Here is a 24,184-nt window from a genome sequence, read left to right on the forward strand (position 1 = left end):
TGGTGCTATACAATGACAAAGTTCAAAGTTCAAATTTCTCACATTTCTGCAAAATGAATTTTGCTAAACAGAAAACTTAAGACTGTAAAAGAGGTACTCTGAAGGTGAAGGAAAGAAGTTCTTTATTTTTTCAGGTAATAATGGAATTCTCCTTCACATTTTAATTTCCACTAGCATCAGACTCAGGGTAATAAAATCTGGTGATTACATGCTGGTTCATGGACACAGCAGTGAATACTTTTCATAGCATATGAAAATACTCCACATGCTCACTGCGCACCTGACCAAAAGCACCACAGATGAACAACAGTAAGGTCTTGTTCTTGAAATTCTTCGCAAATGCCAAAACCACACGTTGAAATTGGGCAAATGGTTACCTGTGTAGGTGTAAGCTGATTTAAAACTAAACATTGTTATCATTTTGTGGCTAAAAAATATAAATGGAGTCAAGACATACCAATTTAGCCATACTGCATGAATCCAAAAAATAATTTATGCCAACATAAATGAAAAATAATTCTTCTTCTCCTTCCACTGTATGCATTTGCACAATCCCAAGTTGCCACCTGTCCTTGGATGGAGCAAAACTCATTACAGGAATTTAACTTCTGAGGTTCATGCTCATGCAGAAAACAAGCTCCCCAGAAATAGCTTCAAACTGGCCTCAAAATACACATTTACAGGTACTTTTCAAGGTGTGATCTATTTAATATTTTAATATCATCACCAATTTTTGGTTAAGCGATGAGAAAAATTCCAAGCAGGAACTTGTACTTGCAGCAGCCAGTGATGAAAAATACATATCCTCCAAGAAACCAATTTAACACCTTTATGATCGTTCAGGCAAGTGGGATCAATGCCCTGGATCAATCGCTTAGCCCATAGCTTTTGTTCAAAACCACTGGCTGAGATTAATGGGATTTTCCAGAGAGAGGGAGAGAGAGAGGTAGAGCCCAGTTGAGAAGGGGGAATGGAACTGCCAGACAGGGAATGAGAGAATGAGAAAAGACTTGGGGGAAATTGAGAAAATAAAACATAGTGATTAAGAGCAGATATTCCCTCCATTTCTGGCCAAATGTAAATTAATTGGAAATGGAGCATTCAGATGCTCGCTGACAAAAGTAATGTTTATTCATAGCCCCCTGCTAAGAGTAGAGCAATTATCACGCTGTGTTGAGTCAAAACAGGCCAACGCACGAGAATCTTTCTCCCCCTTTCTTGAGGCCGGGTTTTGGTCTAGTGCCACAAGCATTGTTAAGCTTCGTATGGTACGGTGGGCTTTAACGAGAGTACACAGCTGGATCTGATTTTAATAAGTAGTTCCATTTTTGATGTGGCTTAATGAACAGATTAATAGAATCTCCTTCTGTGGAGCCTTAATGAATGGAGAGAATCATGTTTTTTTTTTTTTTTTAAGCACAGGGGGGAGAACGCACACATTCGCAGACCGTGAGCTTATTTGCCTCAAACGACTTGTACATAAACAATAGCTGTGCTTCTGTCTTTCCTCTATCTCTGTTGGACAAGAATCAATGCTGTCTTGGAGTACTACAGGTGAGATTTGAAGCTGACATCAATGCCTGTGCATCTCTAGCAGCCATTCTTTGGTGCAGTCCTGTCTTGGCATCTGTTCGCCTTGAGCCAAACAGGCCCTCTATTCACCTGGGAACAGGCATTAATTTACCTAGAACCGTGCCTGTTGTTCTCAGAGTGTGGCAAACACTTAATTACGCCTTGCTTGACGGTGTACTGAAGCTCGTTTCCAGTTTAGTCAGTTTAGTTGATTTAATTGAGGAGTGTGGAGTGAGATCACCGACATGTATTTCTGGTGATTTTCCTTTTGTGATTTGGACAAATTAGCCAACAGTGGATCATGAATCATAAAGTGGTTTATACTTTTTACTTTGAAAGCACATGCAACCCTTCTGACCAGAGATAAAACCTGTTTATTTCTTTATTGCCATTATAATATTTTAACAAAGACCAAACTACAATGAAATAAAGTCAGCATATGATCCCATCAAGGCAGCGTCTTGTTTTAGGTCAAACCAGATTCATGCCTGTTGAATCCCACCGCAAATCATTTTTGACATCCTTAACTTCCACAAGCCTCAAATAGAGTTATATCCATCAGGAAAAACAACAGACTGAGTGACAAAATCCCCCCACCTGATGTTCCAGCTATGGTATGTGAACTGGTGGGAGGGCAGAGACGAATGAGTAGTGTTCATGTTACAGACTGTGTTCTACTGGTCTATTCACTCTGCAGAGTGAAAATAGAGGATCCGTATTCCCCCATCTCACTTTAACAACGTCAGCTTTTGCTTATCATGGCCTATAGTCCATTTCAGCCTCAATCCTTTGGCTGGCAGGGTGATAAGAATGCTGGGAAAATGAGCAGGTGGCAGGTGTTGCTGCTAGTCAAGCGGGAGGGGGCTACACACAGAACAGAGGAATGATAATAATGCTGGTAATGTACGCAGTGAAACTAAATTTGTCAAACTACAGACAAGGTTGAGGAATAAAGGAATCAGAGTCAGTTATTTATGACACATACACATATTTCTAACCTTTTGAACTGATGTTTTAGGCAACATAACCCATTCTGTTCCTTTATGCTTGCAGCACTATAGATGCTTAACTGAATGGCTTGGACAGCAAGTAAATACAAAATTTTATTGCTCATTATTAAGAGACAGATATTATAGGCAACAAAAAATTACATGCAATAGAAGTCCTTGGGTGGATTCAAACCACAGGTGATAATAACTATATACAAAAAATGCTTGTTGTTACACCCTAAACTATACTTCAGCAGTGGCTATTGAACCTTAGGTTGACACAAAGGTTCAGCATAAAGATTAATCTGGTCTGGCTGCACTACATATGTATGGAAGCCAGTTCAGTCTCTTCAATTCTCATTTTGTAATGAAAAATCAACATATTTTAAAGTTACAGGTTTCCTGCTCTGCTCTGCTCTGCTGCGACAGTATGTGACACTCTATACAGTATATATATATATATATATATATATATATATATATATATATATATATATATATATATATATATATATATATATATATATATCATTGCATGAATGGCCATCAGCACCTGTTTGTTGTATGTGTCTATCTTTAATCCAGCAGATCAGTTAATGGAGAATGCCTTTGGGTTCATCTCCAACTGAGCACACAGAAATCCTAGACTGTTATTATGTCTCTTAAGAGCCATTGAAATGCCACAGGCCATCTGTAAGCTCGGAAAATATCACACAAGATGCAGCAGGTCTTGCATCTTTCTTTCACTCCATAAATAAAAGAGCTTTTGGTGGAAAGGGTTTCTTTATTATATCTGTTTCTGATGCTTGCTTTAAAATTGTCCATGTTCAATTAATTTGTTTTGCTTTCAGTGGAGTGCACTTTTTCTAGCCTTACAATAGTATATATTCACTCATCAGGCAATAGAGAGCACACGTCTTCTGTACTCAGTAGTGTAGAAAACAGAAGCCATTTTTTTTAACACCAATGTAATCAAAGTAAGTATTTTTCTTGTTATAGTTTTATACTGTTTTTGCTATGGCAGCAATTATCTACCTATCTGTGTGCTGCTCTGAAAGCGAAATGTTTTGAATGCGCATATGTGCGTCGCTGCACTGCATATGTGTTGGACTGAGAGCAGAAGCAGTTTTGTGAGAATGGATGCTGCATTGCATGCGTGTGTGTCAGAAAGAATTCTTTGTGTTCCTGCGTGTGTGCCCCAATGTCTGATCGATATTACTGAGGCACTGAGATTGATTGGTTCCCACGGTGACCGCATTAACAGACTCTGGAGGCTGACCTTTGACCTTTACAATACTGCGCATTCGATTGGCAATGCTCTTTCCCTCTTCCCAGCTTCACATCTTCTCATCCCTGTGCATCCTGTCATTCTTTTTCTTGTCCGGGGCCCGCATTAAAAAGGGAAAACAAAAACCCAGCCAGTGATTGGGCATGAACTCTTTCCCGCCCTGCCCTCACTCACCCCGTCGTCTTTCATCCCATACAGAATACATTTGTTCTGAGCCTTGTCGAGCCAAAAGAAAACAAGATGTGGGCCTAATAAAGCCGTCTAGCCTTGCATCAACACAAATGGACACACTGTCACAATCTCTGGAAATCTCTGCAATCAGTATAATTAGTGTACTTAATAAATATGTAAATAGTAAATTATTAATATAACAAAAGCTGCTTATGCCAGCAGAAACTTGATACAACAGCTATTACGAAGAGGAAGAAATAATGGATCATGGCGCATAAGGTCAGGTTGTTAGCATTAGCCGGCATAAGCATTCAAATACAACTACGCAGGCAGTACAAGAGAAGTGTCGCACTAATGCGAGAGAAAGGATAAACAGAGTATCTCTGTGGGCCTGGGTGCTGCAGTGGGAAGATTGTCTTGTTTTCTCAAGGTCGCTGATGATGGCAACAAACACTCCTCTCTGTCTGATATCAGTGCAGGGATTTGAGGATGAACCAAGCACGCCCAAACTTTCCTATTCTGTTTTTACTTGATGCATAAGCATATGAAAGATGGAAAAATCAATAAGGCAAGAGGAACAGACCAGTGAGAGGCCAGACCTGAATTTCAATAGATACCTTTTCTTGCATGCGATGTTTATTGTTGTCTGACACAAGACTGTTTACTAGACATGCTTAAAAAAAAGAAAAAAAAAAACTATTGTAGGCAATGTCAGGCATTTTTATTTTGAAATGGTATATGAAATGACTGAAAAGGTTTTTAATTTAATCTTGCAGGTGGTCCAAAAAAGTGAGTTGCAATAAATTTTATTCTCAGAGAGTGAGACACTACAGTAAAAACTGAGGAAAAAGTTGTTAATGAGAAAGAAATGTATGTACTATTGCCTAATTTCTGAAGAAAGTTAATCCATGAGTGCATGACTTAGAGGCAAAGTTTTTTTTTCATCACTATTGTTTCCAAGATACCTTAGAAATAGATAACTTACCCGCACCCTAGCCTGCACACACACAAACACACAGGCACACATATATGCATGAAATCTCAGGGCTTAGAGCTAAGAAGCTATCAACTAATTATCAAAAACACAGAGAGGCCCTAATCAATTATTCACATGAACATTAGACCACTAATACACATGCAGCCCAGGGAATGGCATCTCCCAAAAGTAACCCTTCCTCTTACACACACACACACACACACACACACACACACACACACACACACACACACACACACACTTGGATGCAATCAAGTTAAGACCTACATAGTTATAAATGGGTGCCAATAATATCCATGCCTACATAAATATTTCTGTCTTCCTGCTTCTCTACTCTCCTACCCTGCCTCCTCCTCCATCAAACGCAGTGAGAAAATGCATGCCATCCAAAAGAAAATGAGTAACGCTAGTAGACTCTCTATAAGGTTCCTGGCTGGGAGGTACTGACCACAGAAATCCTATTGATCCATCAGCACCCCCTCACAGATTCCCCAAGCACACACAAACACACACCCAGAGCTTAATCTACAAGGCGATTCTAAGGCATTAAGCCCCAGCCATTGGATTTTCACGCTGTGCAATCATTATTTGAGCTAATGCCGCAATTTATGACTTGGTGTTTGTGTGCTGAGTGTGAAAGGCAGCTGGAGGGGATGCATATTATGCAGGGGAGTAAAAGAGTGTGAATATATGCAGGTATGGATCTGACTTTGCTCTGAATGCGCGCTGGCTAAAAGTGTGGCTTTTAATGATTTAAATGATTCTGACTCAGATGTAAATGACAGAGAGAATTTACACATATGAATCTACAAACAAGTGACAAAGTAAAGGAAAAATCCTTTTACCTTTTATCCATAATGTAAAGGCATCCTGTGGCCTCATTATGCTTGTGTGTTAGCTGCAAGATTTGGGTCAATTTTGGCCCCTCAGAGCCAAGGGTCGCTGCAAATCAATGACAGAATGACAAAGCCCTCATCTATAGGGCCTGAGGGGGTTGCTTAATGGTTTGATGAGTATGAATATTATGCAGATCATAAGCTATGAATTTTCCAGTCACCTGATCTCGTCTAGTTGGTAGATTTGAGAGCAGCTTGCTAGACTGCCCTCTTCACCTGCATCATCAAAGTACAAAACATGGGGATTTCTTTTAGAAGAATGGTGTTCCATCCTTTCTGCAGAGTACCAAAGACTTGGAGAATCAATGCAAAGGCAAAGTTGCTCTGTTGAAAAGTGGCGACCTCTTACAGACAAACCTCTTTGTGTATGTCTTAGTGTGTTTTAGTGCAAACATTCGTAAGATCGTGCACGCGTGTGTGCGACTTTCATCGACAGACACTAGATAATTTGCCCATCCTTGTCTGGATGTTTGGATGTTAAGAGGAAGGGAAGACAAGCAAAAGATGAGCCAAAAGACAGGAGGCTGAAGCCTTCACCCTTTTGTATTATTCAGAACACCAGAGACATTCTTCTTTAACTCACTCTTTCTACCTTTCTCTTACACATACAGACATATACCCACAGACACACACATATGCAATATACCTTAACACAGCATTTAAGACCAAAGCTGCTTTAAAATGCACAGACTGACGCTGTGATGCTTTCTGTCTGAGAGGGTGGGAGACACATATTCCCATTAGTGTGTGACGCGCTGGGATGCTTTTTTTTTTCTTGTTTTTCCTTGGGGGGTTGTAATGGGGCTTAGGTGGTGGATTTTTGAAAAAACAGCTGTGAATCCACATTTAAATGTGGCACAGCTCCAGCTATCACTCGGATCACAGCCCTTGATGCACAAATTAAATATCTGAATTACTTAATTGAGCGGTTCCAGAGCTCTTGTGATATGTAAACTATCGAACTCCAAGGAAGACGAGACATCAGAACCGCAATGCCGCAGAGCAGATGGGGCCCCCGCTTCTCCCTCAAGTGCATCTCCAGGCCTTCACTGACAGAAACTGCCATGAATGCATCTGGATTCGGAAAAAGATGTCTCTCTGTAGCACGGCTGCTGCAGGCTGAGTGCTGCGGCTGCTCATGATGGGAAGTGCAGTGCAACATGTGGTGTGTAAAGCATTGCCCTAAGGGAAGGTGAGACTATGGCTTGCCACCTGAAAACCTTGTATTTTTCAGCTTCACTGGTTAATTTCTAGCAGTTTAATGGCATTGTCGACACCTTTCTCAACAAGTCCCCTTTCGCCATATTTGGTTTATTGCTTGTCATTGTTTCAGCTTGCCTGAAAAGCCTTTTTTTTTTCTTTTCTTAATCCCCCTCTGAGAGGGCGCAATCCTGAAAGAACGCAGGCCTGTAATGGCTATTATTAGTGCCATGCCTTTATTTCACATGTATGGAATCGTTTATCCATGGCTCGTGCCAGGTTTGCACTTATGGCTTTTGGGGAGAACAGAGAAAGAGACTGACAGATTGCGAGGTGAGCAAGAGGTAATGGTGTGAGAGTCATAAAAAAGTCCTGATCTAGTGTAAAAGAAATTAGAAGAGCAAGAGCAAAACCAGCAAAGAAAAGAACTCTTAAAGTAGGAATAGGGAACAGGTGCTTTTGTCCTACTTTGTCGACAGGGCTAGGGCCATTTTCTCGGCTGGGTTGGTGTTTGGCGTGCGGCCTCATTGAAATTTCTCGCCCGTTGTCATAACACGACCACGGTGTCTAGTGTTACTCCGATGAACTGCACGCATCAATCATCGGTGTGCAAATTTAATCACCCTCCTTACCAGTTGAATATAAATACTACTCGAGTCTTTAAGTGTAAAACTAGCCGACTGTGCTCCACCACTGTCTTATCTATTGTCTCCTGGACCTCAGCCCCCCCCGAAGCTTCCCCACTCCCTGTCCAGAATAGATGAGCCGTAAATAAGCATCAAAAATAGACATTGGGGCACAACTGTTGACAGCCTTGTGACGAAAGCAGCAGACAGGCCCAACTTCTAGGCAGGCTGGATTACATGCAGATAATTAAGGCCACACAAAAATGGGAACATAAGAACCAAGGGGCAGTCTGTATGTATACTGTTATTATGACTATTATTATTATTTTATCTAACCTAAAAGCTGGGTGAAGCATTGTGTTTTATAGTGCAATGTGGTAAATGAAATCATTGTCTAAAGAAGCTGCTCACACTTGGAAACATAACCACCTGACCTATAAACATCTCTTTTTATCATTATAGTACGTGAAGTTAAGCAAGTTTGCTTAAGAATATAATTTTGACTGTATAGAACATATATGATCGTATATGTTTAAACTGCGTTTACCTAATTTGAATAATTGATTAATTCTAATCATTTAAACTGAATACCAGACTCTAGCACTCCAGCCATAAATATTATAATTTTGTTTGTTTATGATATGAATCGATGAAGTGATCAAACTCCGTGCTTTGATACTTTTAAAAACTCTAATGCTCACAGAGCCGAGGTTCTGGCAAGCACAAAAGCGGGAGATGAATTAGCTGACATGTTTGCATAGTTTTGAATGGTGAATTTAGTTTAGAGGTTGAAGGTCAGCGTAAGGTTGCAGCAGCCACACCTCAGCCCCTGTGACCTCCAGGAAACCCTATAGCTGGGAACTATTTGGCAGCAAAATGCCAGAAGTTCTCTCTGTATATTTACCACTCATCTGACAGCATAGTGCCACCCCATGTGTCTGAAAATAACAATGGGCTGTTTTTTTTATTTATCTTTTGGCTTTCAGTGTTTCTAATGGGAAGCCGTGATGGGGTGGAAAGGTTTCTGGATAAAAAGCAGATTTAACATGGCTCATAATTAGAAGCACAGCACAGTGGGGGAGAAGGGAGAGAGAAAGTTGCTTTGTACTTTGGAGTGTGTAAAATGTTTACACTCCCTTGAGTTGATTTGTTAGCAACCCAGCCAACTAAATCAATTTCCAATATCCACTTTGTTTACCCAATTTCTTTGTCTTTTATTCCCACTTCCTTTCCCTTCTATCTCTGTCTGTCTCTCCCTGCTGATTTGACTGACTGTTGCCAACTTGTGAAAGAACAACTGTGTTAGTTCGGGGGGCCACAGAGGCTAACAGCACAGCCTAGTCACCTGCGCCACCGTCTTAACAAGCAGCATGACCTGCCAATAAAAAAGGCTTTTACCCTGATCATCCTCAAACAAGACTTAAACGCAACCTGCTCTTTCTCCTGCCGGATGCCCAAAGTGCTCGCAAATGCGAATCAGCCCGTGTTAACTTGCTTGAAAATGAAAAACTACAAGAGGAGGTGGAGGCAATTTTTGCTTTTCTTTGCTGCTAAATCAGCAGTGGGTTGAAGACAAGAAAAATATGGTGAAAGGCCGAGACAGACAGGAGTGCAAAAAAACCAAAACAAATCTCTTTTACAGGTTTAGTGGGGTGGTGAATATCCAATGATGTCCATCTGTCAACAACCAAATGTCTTGTCAGTGTTCTCACACGCCGAGTTACAATTTCAGTTAAGGGTCGAGACAGTGGGGGAAAAAAGAAAGGTCCTTGTGAGAGAAAGAAGTGGTGCAAGGAAGAGATAATGTTGAGGACAGTTGAGTCTATCATTGCTCAGAGCTCTGTAAACTTGTACTTCATGACAGCCTTTCATCCCTCATCAAAGCAACAAGTAGATGAGCAGACTTTGCACATGCTAAAACCACCCAACCCCCGTCGTCTCCTTAAAGCTGCCGCTCCTCTGGGATGGGCGACCTTAAATCTTCTCTTTTAACAAGTTTCCTGTTCTTCCTTCCGGCCTCCTGCAGTCCCCTAGGGATGGACCTGCGGGACCAGTTCAGTATTTGAAATGGCTGTATTTTGAAGCTCAATCTATCAGGGGATGTGAAAAGGACATTGGAAAATTTGATTTCTGTCAGATCAGTGGTTGCTTGCAGTCAAACAGCCTAAGCAGTGTAGGCTGTTCAAAAATGCAGAGTGCTATGTTAGGAAATAAATATTGATTTAGAAAAAAAAAAACAATATTACACTGTAAAAGCTTCAGACTAAGTACATCTGCAGGTGTTATCGTGTAACACTGGTCACAGTGTAGCAGGATTTTTTGTTTTGCAAAGGTCAGAATCCCTCTGAGGCAAATACAATATTATACATGTATTTGCATGTTTCACCTCTGGGACCCGTGAGAACTTTTTTCAGAATTGTCTTGCAGCGCGACACTTCTATGTAAGGCTCATATTCAGGATGTCCAACCTGGAGCCTTCTGGGTACAGAACTGCCTCAGTCATGTATGATTTATGCTCTTTTTTGACTGACCATACACTGTGTCTTTAAAACAGATCCAAAAATCGACTTTTCCCGTTTTGTATTGGTAGTATTGGAAAAAAAAAATCAGGAGGGCCTTTTTACAGTATTTATGAAAAAGACAGAGTGATGTCTTGCGTGATGGTCAATAATTTATGAATGAAAAGAGGCCTTTGTGAACCTCCACCACCCTCTCCCTCCCGTAAGTATCCCCCAAACTCCTGCTCCTACCCAGTGCTACTGATCAAAGAGATATTGTTACAACTAAAATAGCAACTTAAAAAAAACACACAGGGAGCCGTAAGACCTGCCTGCAGCCAGGGAGACACACAGCTGAGGAGAGACAGTGAGAAGCAAAGGAAGAAAGAAAGAAAGTCTATAACAGACAAGTAAATGTGGATAAAGAGCTAAAATAAGTGAGCCTCATCTGCAGACTTCAACAAAAAAGCCTGTACAAAAGCAAAGAGGGTGTGAGTTGGGGGGCACAGTAGCAAACATGCACTTGTGCGTGCTTTAGGTTGGGTTGTGTGTGTGTATGTGTGTGTGTCATCTATCACTGGACAAATGCTGGACCGTGGGGGGTGTTGGTGGAAGCGGGGGTGAGGTTGGGTGGAGGGCTTGTCGGCCAGAATGCTGCTGCTCCTCAAATGAAATAATATATCTTTGAAAGCCTACGCCCCGCGCCAGGCCCTGGGCCCATATATCAAGCCCAAGAGCGTCTGGTGGATCTGCTCCAGGCCCATTAACCTTCCACCTGTTCCCTCCTTACACCCCGCACCCTACCCCACCAACCTACCGGTCCTCTTTTCACCCTCCCCTGTTGTCCTTCACTGTGCCCCCTCTCTTCCTCCTCCGCCTCCTCTTGCCCTTGGTTGTTGCCTCTCACAGTCCCTTGTTCATCTTCCCATTTTAACCCCCCCACCCCCACCCTATTTCCTTCTTTCTGTCCTTCTCTAGCTGTCTTTCATTATCTTCTTGTCGTATTTTCTTAATTTTCTCTCTCTCACTCTATATCTCTGTCTGTTTCTCTTGGTCAACTTTTTTTCTGTCTCTTTTTTTTGTTCGCTATATCTCTCTGTCTCTAACCTCATCCGTGAATGTGTCTTTTTTTTCCTCTCATGGTCACTAAGTCTTTTCTCACTCTAAATCCTTTAATCTGTCTTCTCTTTCTGGTGCTCAGCTTCAATCACATGTCATAGTCTCTGCACCCCTCTTTCTTTCTCTCCCTCTATTTCTATAACTCATTTAAACCTCCGGTCTGCCGTCTTTCCCCATACTCTGCGACATCCCTCTTCCTGTCCTTTCCTGCACCTTCTTCTTTTTATCGAGTGTAAGGTAAAGATGCTATGGTGTGTGTTTCAAGGGTGTGGCATAACCTGCAAAATAATTCAAATTCAATGGACCAGGGACACAATTACAAATCTCTGCCAAGTGCATGTGGTCGCCAACGCTTGCAGTTTGTCAGGATTGGGGGTGTTGAGAGGGGAGGTTGTTGCATGGGGGGGGGGGGGGGACATTGACCTCTGTGACAAGACAGACATCGCAGCCTGAGGCTCTGAATCTGTGTGTGCGTGCGTATGTGTCTGTGTGTGTGGATGGTGGTATAGATATACCACTTCCCAGGGTTCACAGATCACGCCTAAAACAACTTATTAATTTCCACTCAGTTATGGGGTGTGAAGAAAAAAAGAAAAGGTGCAATCACCGGTCAACACGGTGCAGGAGCAATATACCCCCTCCTATTCCAACACATGCACACGCACACACAAACATGCACATGCACCTTGAAAATAAAAGGTGCTTCTGAATAGGTTATGGAAAAAAATATGGTGTGGAGCGTGGACTACATATGTGCGGACAGGAGGGAACCAGGACTGCAGAAAAAGACCATCCAGACTGAACTTGTAAATATAATTTACCAAAGCAAATTCATGTAATATTTATGGATGTAGATGGAGAGGAGGTTAAGGAGGGGGTGAAATTATGCATCGGGGTAGAGTGAGGCACATCAGAGGACCTTACATTATTCACTCAGGTAAATCTATTAGTGGAGAATATTCAGGTGTGAGATGTGAACATCAGCTCCCCTCTTGTCCCACCCAAGGGATCTGTCATCCGGCATGATTGACTGACATGCAGCAGCTTAGAGGAGTCGATTAAACTGGCGGAGAAGAGTAAGCATTGTAAATAATTCTACTGCTTAAAGTGCTTGTCTAATTTTTAGGCTGAATTTTGTGTGTTCCTGTGACCTTTTGAAATTTGTGTTTGAGAAGAATCAATGAACTAAACTAGAAGTAAACTTTAACTTAAAATAACACAACACAATGGCAATATGGTATCTTAATGGCGTGGTCTGTTATGATTAAAATACCTTATTATAAACCCATCAAAATTTAAGTTTTGATTCTTTTCTTTTTAAAATTACAAACAAATGTCCATTAGGTTATTAAACTGTTAGCATTACTGCCTATATATGAAAGGAAACTGAAAGCTGAGAGCAAATGTGACAAGGAAGATGTGAGCAATGACCTGCAACTCTCCTCTCCTCTCCTCTCCTCTCCTCTCCTCTCCTCTCCTCTCCTCTCCTCTCCTCTCCTCTCCTCTCCTCTCCTCTCCTCTCCTCTCCTCTCCTCTCCTCTCCTCTCCTCTCCTCTCCTCTCCTCTCCTCTCGCTACTTTATTTATTCTCTCCTCACCCACTCCTCTTTGTTATTCCCTCTCCTTTCCTTTACCCCCCCTTCCACACACACACATTCCTCGTCTACCCATCTCTTCTCTCATCTCCCCTCTTTGTTTCACCTCTGTTCTCCTCGCCTGTCCTTTCCTCTCCCCCGCCATCTGTTTATCCAATATGGCCGTCCCATCTCAGCTGGGAGCTTTCCCAGGGAACAAGACTTCTAATACAGTTCCTCCTCAACATAATGGCCCTCAGTTCTGCTTTTGCCATTCCTGCTACATGCCGAGCAAAGCAAAAGAGAAAAAAGAAAGAGATGGAGAGGCACAAAAACCTGTATGGATCTCCTCCAAACAACTGTCGCTGGACAGCTAGACAGTGATTCCACATTTGAAATGTCACAGGCATTTAACTTGCTTTTTTTCATTTGGATGGACTGAATATACAAATATAGTTACACAGTTTTTGGTATTTGAATTATCTTTCAAAAGTCACCTTTGGGATATAATTGAAGTAACATGCAGCTCACCTTCTATGAGACGTTTGAGATTTAGAAAAAATAACCACAAATGTCTTTGAAGTTGGGAATGATCTAAAGTTTATATAATGGAGTAATAATGTGGGGGAAAAGTAACAATGCCTATGAGGCAAAACCAGTGAGCAATAGTATAGTAATACTTTGGCAACATATGGATGATAATCTGTGTTACACTGTACATTAAATCACAGGTTAGCATATTGTTACAGTACCCCATTATATTCATTTTAGTCTAAAGTTGCTCACAAAAACAGTGTTGATGCAAGCTTTTACGTGGTAATTACCCTGTAATTAAATTATATTGCCTCCTATTACCTTTGTATATGCACATTATTACAATGTTATTACAGAGCTGTAATATAAAGTGTTATCACATTTTCTTTGCTGAATAGTAGCAGCCTTATTGTATTAGATTACCTATGAGTGTTGTCTGACATCGTGCTTCCCTTTACTACATTAACTTCTGTATGCTGTGTGTTGACAAGGCACGCAAAAGCATTTGTTGTCCCGACACCAAACACACATGTTTTTATTAAAGGGTGTAGAGAGGAAAGAGGGTGGGGTAGCTGTGGTGAAAAGGGAGTACAGTTAGGAAGGTAAGATATAAACATATGAATCATCAATAGTCCCTATCGCCCTGCTAAATTCTCCTTCCCATTGTGTTTGTGGTGGGAGTCAGGCTAGCCATCTTTACGCTGGAACAATGGAGGAGAGGGTAGCACCGGACTACGGCATGAGTCACCCTCAAACACAAACACACACACACAGTCCAAGTACACATGCAAACACTTGCAATCTAGCATTCTTCTTTTCAATGAAAACAGGAACATTAGAGGAGGTGTTTTTAAAATGGCTGTCTTCACAGGTTTTACAAAAAAAAAAAGCATGACATCATCTTTTCAGTCAAAGTGTTTAAATGTCGTCAAGCAGCAGCTTAAACTATTTGCCATCCTTTTAAAAGCCTGATAATTTACCTCAGTTGTGTACTTTAAAAGCATTTGTAAGACAAACTCTTACTTCTGTTACAAATTCATCCCTTTCAGGGGCAGTTTAATTTATTACAATTTCTTGTCTTTTCAGCAGCTTGCTCTGTGAAACACTTCAGCATGCTTGGTTTTTACTTATATTTTTGTGTTCTTCCTCATTCCTATTTTCCGTAAGATATTTTTTTTCATGATTATTAAAGTGCACATTGATTTATATTTCTATGTAAAGCAAATCTTGGTTTACATTTCACTAAATGACATAACATTTGCTATGATGCAGTATGTTTGCTTGATCTACATAGAGAAGAGAAAGCAGTGTTGTGCATGGGGGGACATAGTCCTCTCTCAGATACTTTGACATATAAATACAAACTGCATCCATGACTTGAAATCCTTTCAAAAAGTTGCTTGTTGTGAAGTTTTGTCTTGTATTTCCATCATTCTGCCTCATCTAGATTTACTTCAATGAGAGAATTCCTAGAAAGCCCTTCTGTAAAATGTGCCTACTAACACTTTACCTATGGGGGCTTCATTGATCTGTGGTTTATAGGGGTTACTATCAAATGTGATTCAGCTATCTGTGAAATCCAGTATCACCAAAAACCAAAATTAAAGCAAAAACTCAAGACCAAGCACTGCCTGTAGCTCCCTTTAAAGAAAAATAAAGAATATTTTACTGGCTTTGTTCTTTAGCGTGCACAAATGTATCAGGGCACACAGTAGGGGTTCATGGCAGGACAGGGGATGAGAAGGGTGGGGAGAGATGGCAAAGTATCAGCCCAGTGCCAGCAAATGTCTCTGAACAATAAACACATTGTCAAACACACATCCCTCTCTTTGAACACACTCAGATACACCACATTTGAGTTTGGAACATGCACATTCATACAGTGGATTAAGCACTGATGCACTTTTGTATACACAAACCATAAACTACATCCACATATCTGAACTTGAGTAGATGCTGAAATAGCTATCAGTACAATTTCATTCTAAAATGTACTTTTACCCATTTGGAAAATAAGATCGACTCTAACTGTTCAACTTGCTTATTTGTTTTTACAGAAGAAATAAGCGGCCGTTGCAAAGGCGACAGAAAGAGGTTTCTGCACACGCGAGCAACAATCTAATCTTTCAATGAAAAATAATTACAAGCATTAAAGATGTATATTTTTGTTGGCAAACATGTAGTCAAATCTAATAAAAATGACAGGACACAGCACACTCATACATATTAAAATGATTTCAAGATGCGCGAACATGCACCTACATATTCACAAATCCACCTGTTTTCAACTCACTTAAAATTCAATAAAATGGTGCCCTCGACCCTGCCAGAACATTCCCTCATCATGGCACTTTTTTTTTTTTGATTTCAAAACCAGTGCACCAGGCCTGCCTTGCTCTAATTGTCAATGTGTTAAACCAATCAGAACTGAAGTAGGTTGGTGGCAAGAGCCCACCCCAACTTCTCTGATCCAAGGTGTAAGAAATGTTCCTCACGTCATGCCTCATTCCCAGAAGAAAGGAGAGGGAGAAAGAGAGGTAGTGCGCCGCACTGGAAAAGAATAGGGAGTGCTCTTTAGAAGGTTCCCCTAATGACTAAATATTTATGAGTCTCGTGACCGAGGCCAACTTATGGAAACTAAATCTTTAAACACTTTTTTGGCAGATGCCTTACACACACCCTTCCAGCTTGGCTCTATGACCAGGGAAATTCTTTTGTTCTTACGGAGCTAATAATAGTGAAAGGGGCTGTGCTTTATGCATGAGTGGTGTCCGTGTCTTAATGTGGGTATTTAGCTATCTATCTATGTGTGTGTGTGTGTGTGTGTGTGTGTGTGTGTGTGTGTGTGAAAGTGTATTTATAACTTCCTACTCCTGTGACAAACTTTTAATTCTATTCAGCTTCCTGTCTCTCTGGTCCCAGGATCAACCTAACATCTTATTGTCAGATCTAATGCTAACAGGAGACAGGAGATGTTGAAGGTCAGGTGCATTCAAATATGTCTTATCAAATCAGCGATCAGAAATTGAACATTGAGACATGCACTGTTTATGGAAGGTAGGTTTATCTAAAGCACCATTTACTCTAATAAATATACATTACAAGCATCTATTGAGATTAACACTGTCCAAATCCTAAAAAAAAAAGAAAAAAAAAAACTGCATATGTTTACTTCTGTGTATGCACTCTTACACACCAACATACACATAGTCAAAAAGAAATTCACAAAGCTACGTTTACAGGGAGATAAAGGGGGAGAGCAAAGGTTGTGGGTGGGTTTTTTTCTGCTTAATTTGCACAGTAAAAAATATATAAAAAGTGGCACCACACATTAACACACAGTGCTCAGTATACACACGCTGCAGCTACAGTTATTAAGTGAAGACAAAGCAGTAAGCTCATATGATATAAAATATGAAAACTAAAAAAGCAAATCATTTGGGGATAGTTTGTAAACTCAAATGCCTTTAAAATGCCTTTTAAAATGTGTTCAATAGCAGCATCAGGCAATCTAGAATGAGCTGATCAGTTTGGCTAGCCCGTGCTTTGCATATTCTGCCCACCATCTCCAGCATTAATCTTTGTTCAGCAGTCTTCCCTGTAGCTGTTAATGAGAAACAAGCAAGGAGACGAGGGCTGTGGGAAAATCTGTCAAAGCTGCAGCTAGCACATTATTTGACAATCCCTCTTGTGCTTTAGATGACCCTTCAAAAATAGGGGAAGTGGGGTAAGTACAATTATCTCTCTTACTTGTGTGAAATGCGGTCCCACCTCCCCAAAAACCACTGGGTCTTGTGCAACACAAGCAGGAGAGTATTTTTTGTAACGATTTGGGATAGAGCAAGAGGTTTCTCCTGCACAGAGCCCAGGTCATTTTCTACCTTTGTAAAAGGCACTCGGCTCAATTATTATCAAGCTTCTGTAATATGGGTAGTCATTAGGCAAACATAATGACAGCCCATTCAGCAGCAAATCAGGGAGTGACAAACACGAGTGGGTGAGATAATTGAATTAGGATGAGAGTGAGAGAAATAGAGATGCTTCACAATGGAGCAAAAATGATCATTCAAAGTTAATTGGCAAGCCACATACAATTATTAGCCGTGGCCACACCCTACAAAGACCCTTTGTGTGTGTGTGTGTGTGTGTGTGTGCCAGTGTGTGCTATGCATCTGAGGTAAATGCAAATACAGATCTCAAAAATGTCAACAGTGGGGACACAGCGCGTGCTAAATGTCAACATGTGTTTTTCAAGGACTCTTATCTGCGCTGTAATTGGCTCAGTTTTTTAATATTAAATTTTTTCATTTGTTCTTTTTCCCTTTGAAAACAAAATAATATTAAATATTTGGAGGGGATTTTGCAACAGGCCTGGGCCCATGAATATGCAGCTGAGCCTTTGGCGATGCGGTGTGAAACAAACAGAGAAAGGAATCAGACAAGGGGAAGAAAAACAGGTGAGGCACAGACTAATCAAATACCTTTCATGTCGCTCTGAACATTAACCTTCATTCAGAGCAAATAAAGTGCAAGTGTGCAAACACACACCAGAAAATCTCCCCTGTGTTCTGTGATGAATAGGAAATGGCATTATCACTTCTTACAGTGAAGCATTTGTGGATGGTATCCAGTGGTCAGTTGTAATTGTGACAGACACAAAGGACACAGTGATTACAAGGCACAGTGTTGCTGTTTAACAGATTTGTCAGATTACATAAACCTCGTAAAAAGCAGGGTTGGGAGGAGCGGAGGTTTAGGTTCATGCTGGGGATTGTTAATTCAACAGAACTTGGATTAAAATAATTTTAAATTGAAATTATTCTCCTTTAGTCAGAATATCTCATGTCATCATATAGTGCATGCCTACGTAGATCTGAGAAGTATTTAAAAGGGATGGTATTCTGTTCACATAAAGCCCTCAGACTACGGCCTTGTTAATATGAAATGCGCCTGAAGCTCACAGTCAAAGTTTTCAAAACCCATTGCAAAAAAATGTGTCATGCACAGGGTAAATACAGCTGGCTGCTGAATTTTGATCAGGGAAAGGGACGAACAGCGGTGGCAGCAATGAGCAGACCCCCCCCCCCCCCCCCAGAGCCTTGTGCACTCAGTATTAGCATTGAGCCATGGCATAAAAAGGGAGATTAAAGGTCTGCTGAAGACAAAGGATTAAACACATGTTCGTGAACTGTGTAAAGTATTGTCAATTATGGATGGCAACATGGTGAAAGATTTAGCACTGGAAAAAAAATGCAGGATAATTTATTAAAGGCATGAAGAGTTTCTGCAGATGGAATTAAAGCTTAAATAGCATGCTGTCATAACTGATATGAATGATGGACCAAACTATGAAAACAAGTGTTGGTCAAAATAAAATTTATGTAAAATAAACAGTTTCTTACATTCAAACATAAACATAATTTAAATGGATCGTGGGCACATACCTTGAGTTCTCGGAAGAAAATGCTGCTGCGTGCCCACTCCACAATGGAGAAGAGTGTTTGGTCGGCCATCTTGCACATCAGGCCAAAGGTGCTGAGCTTCTCGTGTTTGCCCCGGCTTGCTTGCTCCTGCTGTAGATAGGCCAGGATCTTGGCCTGAACCTGCGGCTCATCTGGCTCACACTTTAGCAACTCTACAATCAGGTGTGGGAAGCTGGGTGGTGAGCCTGACTGGTAGGCGTCAACGTAGGCATAGCCCATGATAGATTCTGGTGAGCTGGTGTATGGGTCTGGGTACTCGGACTTGATGGTGCGTGTGCCCTGGAAGTGTCCGTAGGCTGCCTGGTAGCCCTGCAGGCTGCCGGCATGTGGGGGCATTGCCATGCTGACCGGTGAAGTGACAAATGGGCTACGGTCGTAGTCTGTGGGGGGAAGGGCTGTGCCATGATGGTGGTGGTGGTGGTGGTGGTGGTGACTGGTGTGGTGGCCAGCATGGTGGCTCAGTGGAAGGCCCTTGGAGGCTGCAGAGTGGATGTTCTGGATGGCTGACGAGATAGTGAGGTCAGTGGGTACGGCCTGCATCACTTGGCTCATGGCCTCAATCTTCAGGCCGTTAGCTCGAATCAGCGCCTTCTTTTGCTGCTTGAGGGCCCGGTCACGTTTGTACATTGGGCCGAACTTGTTGCGACCGCCACGCATGCGATCCGCCCGCACAGCTGAAAGGCAGACAGGTGAAAAAGAGGACAAAAAAAAAAGACAGACAATTAGCTCTGCAGTTAATCACTCTTGACCATGTTCATGGAAGAAGCAGTGATTATATGCAATCCTAAACTTTTTTGACATTCATTCAAAAGTTATTTCATCCAGAATGATAAATCCATCCAGTACACAAACAAAGCGATTCATAATCCAAAAAGACAATACTCTGCTGAAGATCATAGGTGCCTGACTGCGGTTGTAAATAAAAAAGGCCTTTAAAATATCTTTCTACACTTATTTTTGAATATTATTTACTTACTTTATATACATGCGTGGTGTTTTGGATATAAACTTCTCATATGTAACTTGTATTTAGGGAAAACTTTTCCTGTGGTTACTGCACTTGACATTTACCCGTTGACTCTTTAACCCCATAGAGCTAAGAGATAGCAATGTTACTCATTGACTAGAAACTCAAGCTTCTATGAAACACTCTGCTGCATGTTCAATATACAACTGCCTGTGTCTGTCTACCATTCACCTATTCACCTCAACAGCTAGATGTGGGTGTAATCTCACAGAAAATCCCAGTTCTCTTTCCAATATGCAGTTTTAAAAATGCATCAGAATACGCAGTTCCAATAACCATTGAAATACCACTGTCAATTAGCAGAAACTTTTTCTTTATAACAAAAAAAAAATACAAAATACAAAAAACCCCCAAAACAAACAAAAGTGTAAAAGCCTGACAATAAGTACATTGGGGTCTCTTTATTCTAGTGAAACAAACATACCCATGATGCCCCCTGTCTCCCCCCCTCAGTGCAGGATCCTGTGGTGAGGATCACAACGAGTCTGTGCTGTGGGTATTTATAATGAACGAACTGGGCACACAGTGGACTGCTACGAGGGCCATGTGTGATCTGCCTGACTGCTGCCATGGGGAAGCCGCTCTGCTGTCTCTCAGTTGGGGGGCGCTGGTGTTAATTATTCATACTTAATTACCTCTTACTCTGACGAGGCTCGCCTAGCCCAGTGTGCAACCAGCTAACAGACTTCTGGGGCTCTATGCGGCAGAAAAACACTCACTAATGCCAACATTTCAGAATATCATACTTATATTTTATTGTAGACTGAAAGAATTTTAAAGAATTTCACATATACAAAAAGAATATGCTAATACATGCACATATATTTGACCTGCTCATATGCACTGAGTAATCAGCTATCGTGGTGAGTCAGGCTCAGTCCACTCCAACTCGCGATGTCTTGACGCATGAATGAAAGAACAGAAGAAGAAAATTGAAGAGGGGGTGAAGAGAGGGTGTGGTGGGGGATTGAAGTTCGGGGATAAAGATGGGCAGATACCCACACAAAGACATACATGAATAGACACGCACACTCACACGGACACTGAGCTGCCTTGGGAGTGATTTTAATGACCTCCGTCACGAAAAGTGCCTGTCACAGATCTGAGCGAGAGGAGCTGAAAGGGCAAACACACACACTCTCGCGACCACATGCTGCCTGTGTATCATTGTTTCATACACTCACGCACAGAAAACACGTGCAAACACAGAGAAAACATCAGACACAGAATAGCAGGAAGAGGTGGGGGCACCCCTAGACACTCTGCCAACTTGGAGAGCCCGTGATGACTTAAATGGTATGTAAATTTTACTCACAAACACTCACACAATCATGACCTAACACACTTGAGGTCAACCTCATGCAGTGCCCACTCAGTCAGGCTCAGGGATTATTATGACCCTTAAAAAATTGATTACACATCAAAAGAAAAAAAGATGAAATCAGGAGCCATGTCAAATGTATCCATTATACATTATTGTAGGGCGACTTTAACTATTAATGATTCTCCACAACAGCGTAATTAATGAGCTGAGAAACTAATAGCTGGCCCTACTGGGAAAACAAAATTAAGCCCCGACTGCCTTTCTTGCCTGCCCACACCCAGGGACCCACATCACATCATGAATATCAGGATTGGGGGTGTCGGTCTTACCACCACACTCACATACGCACACACATGGACTCTTTGTGTCTAATTAAACAAGGTGATTTGCATTCATGTAACACAGATTAATATACAAGGGGGAGGGAAAGAAGGAAGGAGGACGGCGCATGCCTGTGTATTGGGGTAGAAGATGAATGCGTGTGAATGAGGTGGAGAAATGTTAAAGTGTTGGAGTGCGCCTATGATGAAAAAGGAATCATATGATGTTGTAACTTTAGAGGGTTAAAAATGTGAGAAAAGCTCACTCTATTAAAATATAAACTTGTAAATAATTCCATGCAAAATACCTTACATGCAAAATACCTTACATATACTTTATATCCAGGAGTAATTAAATTTCCTTTTAACAGAACTTTGTAGACTGTTATAAACTTAAACTCATTGGCAGTGATGCCAACAAAGTGATGTTAGTGTTGTTTCTGGTTTTAGAGGCAAAGGTTGGTCAAAATGAATAGTATGCAAGACAGTGATAGCCACCTACAGAAAAAACAAGCAAATTAAAAAAAAAGAAAAAAGAAAAGGACACTTGTGCTGCACACAGAGCTTGACTGGCAGGGGTTGACAGAGGTTTGTTTGGAAATGCAATGAGTATTTAGTACAATGTAAAGTCAAGGGCAGAATGAGAAAAAAAAAAGTAAAAAAAAAAACAAACAAACCCTGAAACTGTAAACTAAAAAGATGAAAAAAATGCAAGAGAAAGATTCAGTTAGGTTCTAGATAATTTATATAGCATCAATTCACAACAGTTGCCTCAAGGTACTTTATACTGTAAGGTAAAGACCCTACAATGTTCTGGTGAATCAAGTGATACCCTATGAGCAAGCACTTTGTGACAGTAGGAAGAAAAAAATTTCTTTTAACAGGAAAAAAAACCTCTTGCAGAACCAGGGCAAGTGAATTGGTTGGAGGTGAGGGGAAGAAAGAGAAAGGAAAAGAAAGAGAGCATAGGGAGACAGAACAAAACACAGACTAAGGCAGAGAGAAGACAAAAACTTTATGAAATATAATGGCATGCTGTAGTGGTATATAAATACATGGGGAATGAAAAGAGGTGAGAGGAGAAGAAGTGCTCAGTGGATCACATGAAGGCCCGCACCAGTCTGAGCCTGCTGCAGCATAACTAAGGGAGGATTCAGGATCACTGGATCCAGCCTTAACTCTAAGATCTATCAAAAAGCAATGTTTTGAGTCTAATCTTAAAAGTAGAGAGGGTGTTTGTCTTCCAAATCCAAACTGAGAGCTGGTTCCACAGGAGAATGCCTCCCATTCTACTTTTAGAACCACAAGTAAGCCTGCAGTCTCAGTGTGAAGTGCAAGTGTAAGTTAGGATAATATGGTACTATGAGGTCTTTAAGATTCGAGGGGCAAGATCATTCAAGATTTTTATGTGAGGTTTTTAAATTCAGTTCTGGATTTAAGAGGGAGCCAATGAAGAGATGCTAATATGGGAGAAATAATCTCTCTTTCTTGTCCCTGTTATTATTCTTGCGGCAGTGTTTTGGTTTAACTGGAGGTTTTTTAGGGAACTTTTAGAACAACCTGATTATAACGAATTACGGTTGTCCAACCTAGAAGTAATAAATGCATGAACTATGTTTTTCAGCATCAATCCGAGAATGGATGTTTCCAGTTTTAGAGATTTTGTGCAGATGAAAGAAAGCAGTGCTATTTATTTGTTTAATGTGCACATTGATGGACATATCCTGATGAAAAATGACTCCAAAATTTCTCACAGCATTACAGCTGGCCAAGGTAATGTCATCTAGAGTAAGTATATAGTTAAACACCACATTTCTAAGATTTTTAGGACCAAATATAATAACCTCAGTTTTGTCTGAATTCAGGAGAATTCAGGCCTTGATGTCTTTAAGACATGCCTGTAGTTAATTTGTGTCACCTGGCTTCATAGATAAATATAGCTGGGTATCATCTGCATAGAAATTAAAATAAATTTAGTGTTTTCTAATAATATTGCCTAAGCAAGGCATGTATAATGTAAAAAGTATTGGTTTCAGCAAAGAACTTTGTGGAACTCCATGATTAACTAATAAAAGTTAGTTAATCTGTATAGAAGACTCCCCATTTATATTAACAAATTAGAGTCTATCAGACAGATTCAAACCATTGCAGCACAATTCCTTTAATATCTACGGGATCTCTGTAATCTGAGTAGTAAAATATTGCAAAAAATATCTCAGTATGCACTGAGATCTAACAGAGAGGATAAACACAGAGATGAGTCCACTGTCAGAGGCCATCAGAAGGTCATTCGTAACCTTAACTAGTGCTGTTTCTGTGCTATGATGAACTCTAAATTCTTACCGAAACTCTTCAAATAGACCTCTGCAAATGATCAGTTAGCTGTTTTACAACTACACTAGCAGTAGTTATAAAAGGAAGGTTGGAAATTGCTCTATAATTAGCTAAGTCACATAGATCAAGTAAAGGATTTTTTTAATTAGTGGTTTAATTACAACCACCTTGAAAGCCGGTGTTATATATCCTGTTGATAGAGATAAATTGATCACATTTAAAACTGTAGCACT

At 40.8% G+C, this 24,184-nt stretch overlaps 1 protein-coding gene across 2 annotated transcripts in view; it reads right to left on the reverse strand.

Annotated features, from left to right (window-relative positions):
• nr5a2 (nuclear receptor subfamily 5, group A, member 2) overlaps positions 1-24,184 on the reverse strand; it is a 73,112-nt gene that overhangs the window by 34,056 nt on the left and 14,872 nt on the right. For both annotated transcript variants that reach the window (XM_030727933.1, XM_030727934.1), the window contains exon 4: positions 18,908-19,620. In XM_030727933.1, the coding sequence (XP_030583793.1) occupies positions 18,908-19,620 (713 nt within the window). The remainder of the gene's footprint in view (positions 1-18,907; positions 19,621-24,184) is intronic.

Source organism: Archocentrus centrarchus, chromosome 4, assembly GCF_007364275.1.
Source record: "Archocentrus centrarchus isolate MPI-CPG fArcCen1 chromosome 4, fArcCen1, whole genome shotgun sequence".
Classification (NCBI taxonomy): Eukaryota; Metazoa; Chordata; class Actinopteri; order Cichliformes; family Cichlidae; genus Archocentrus; species Archocentrus centrarchus.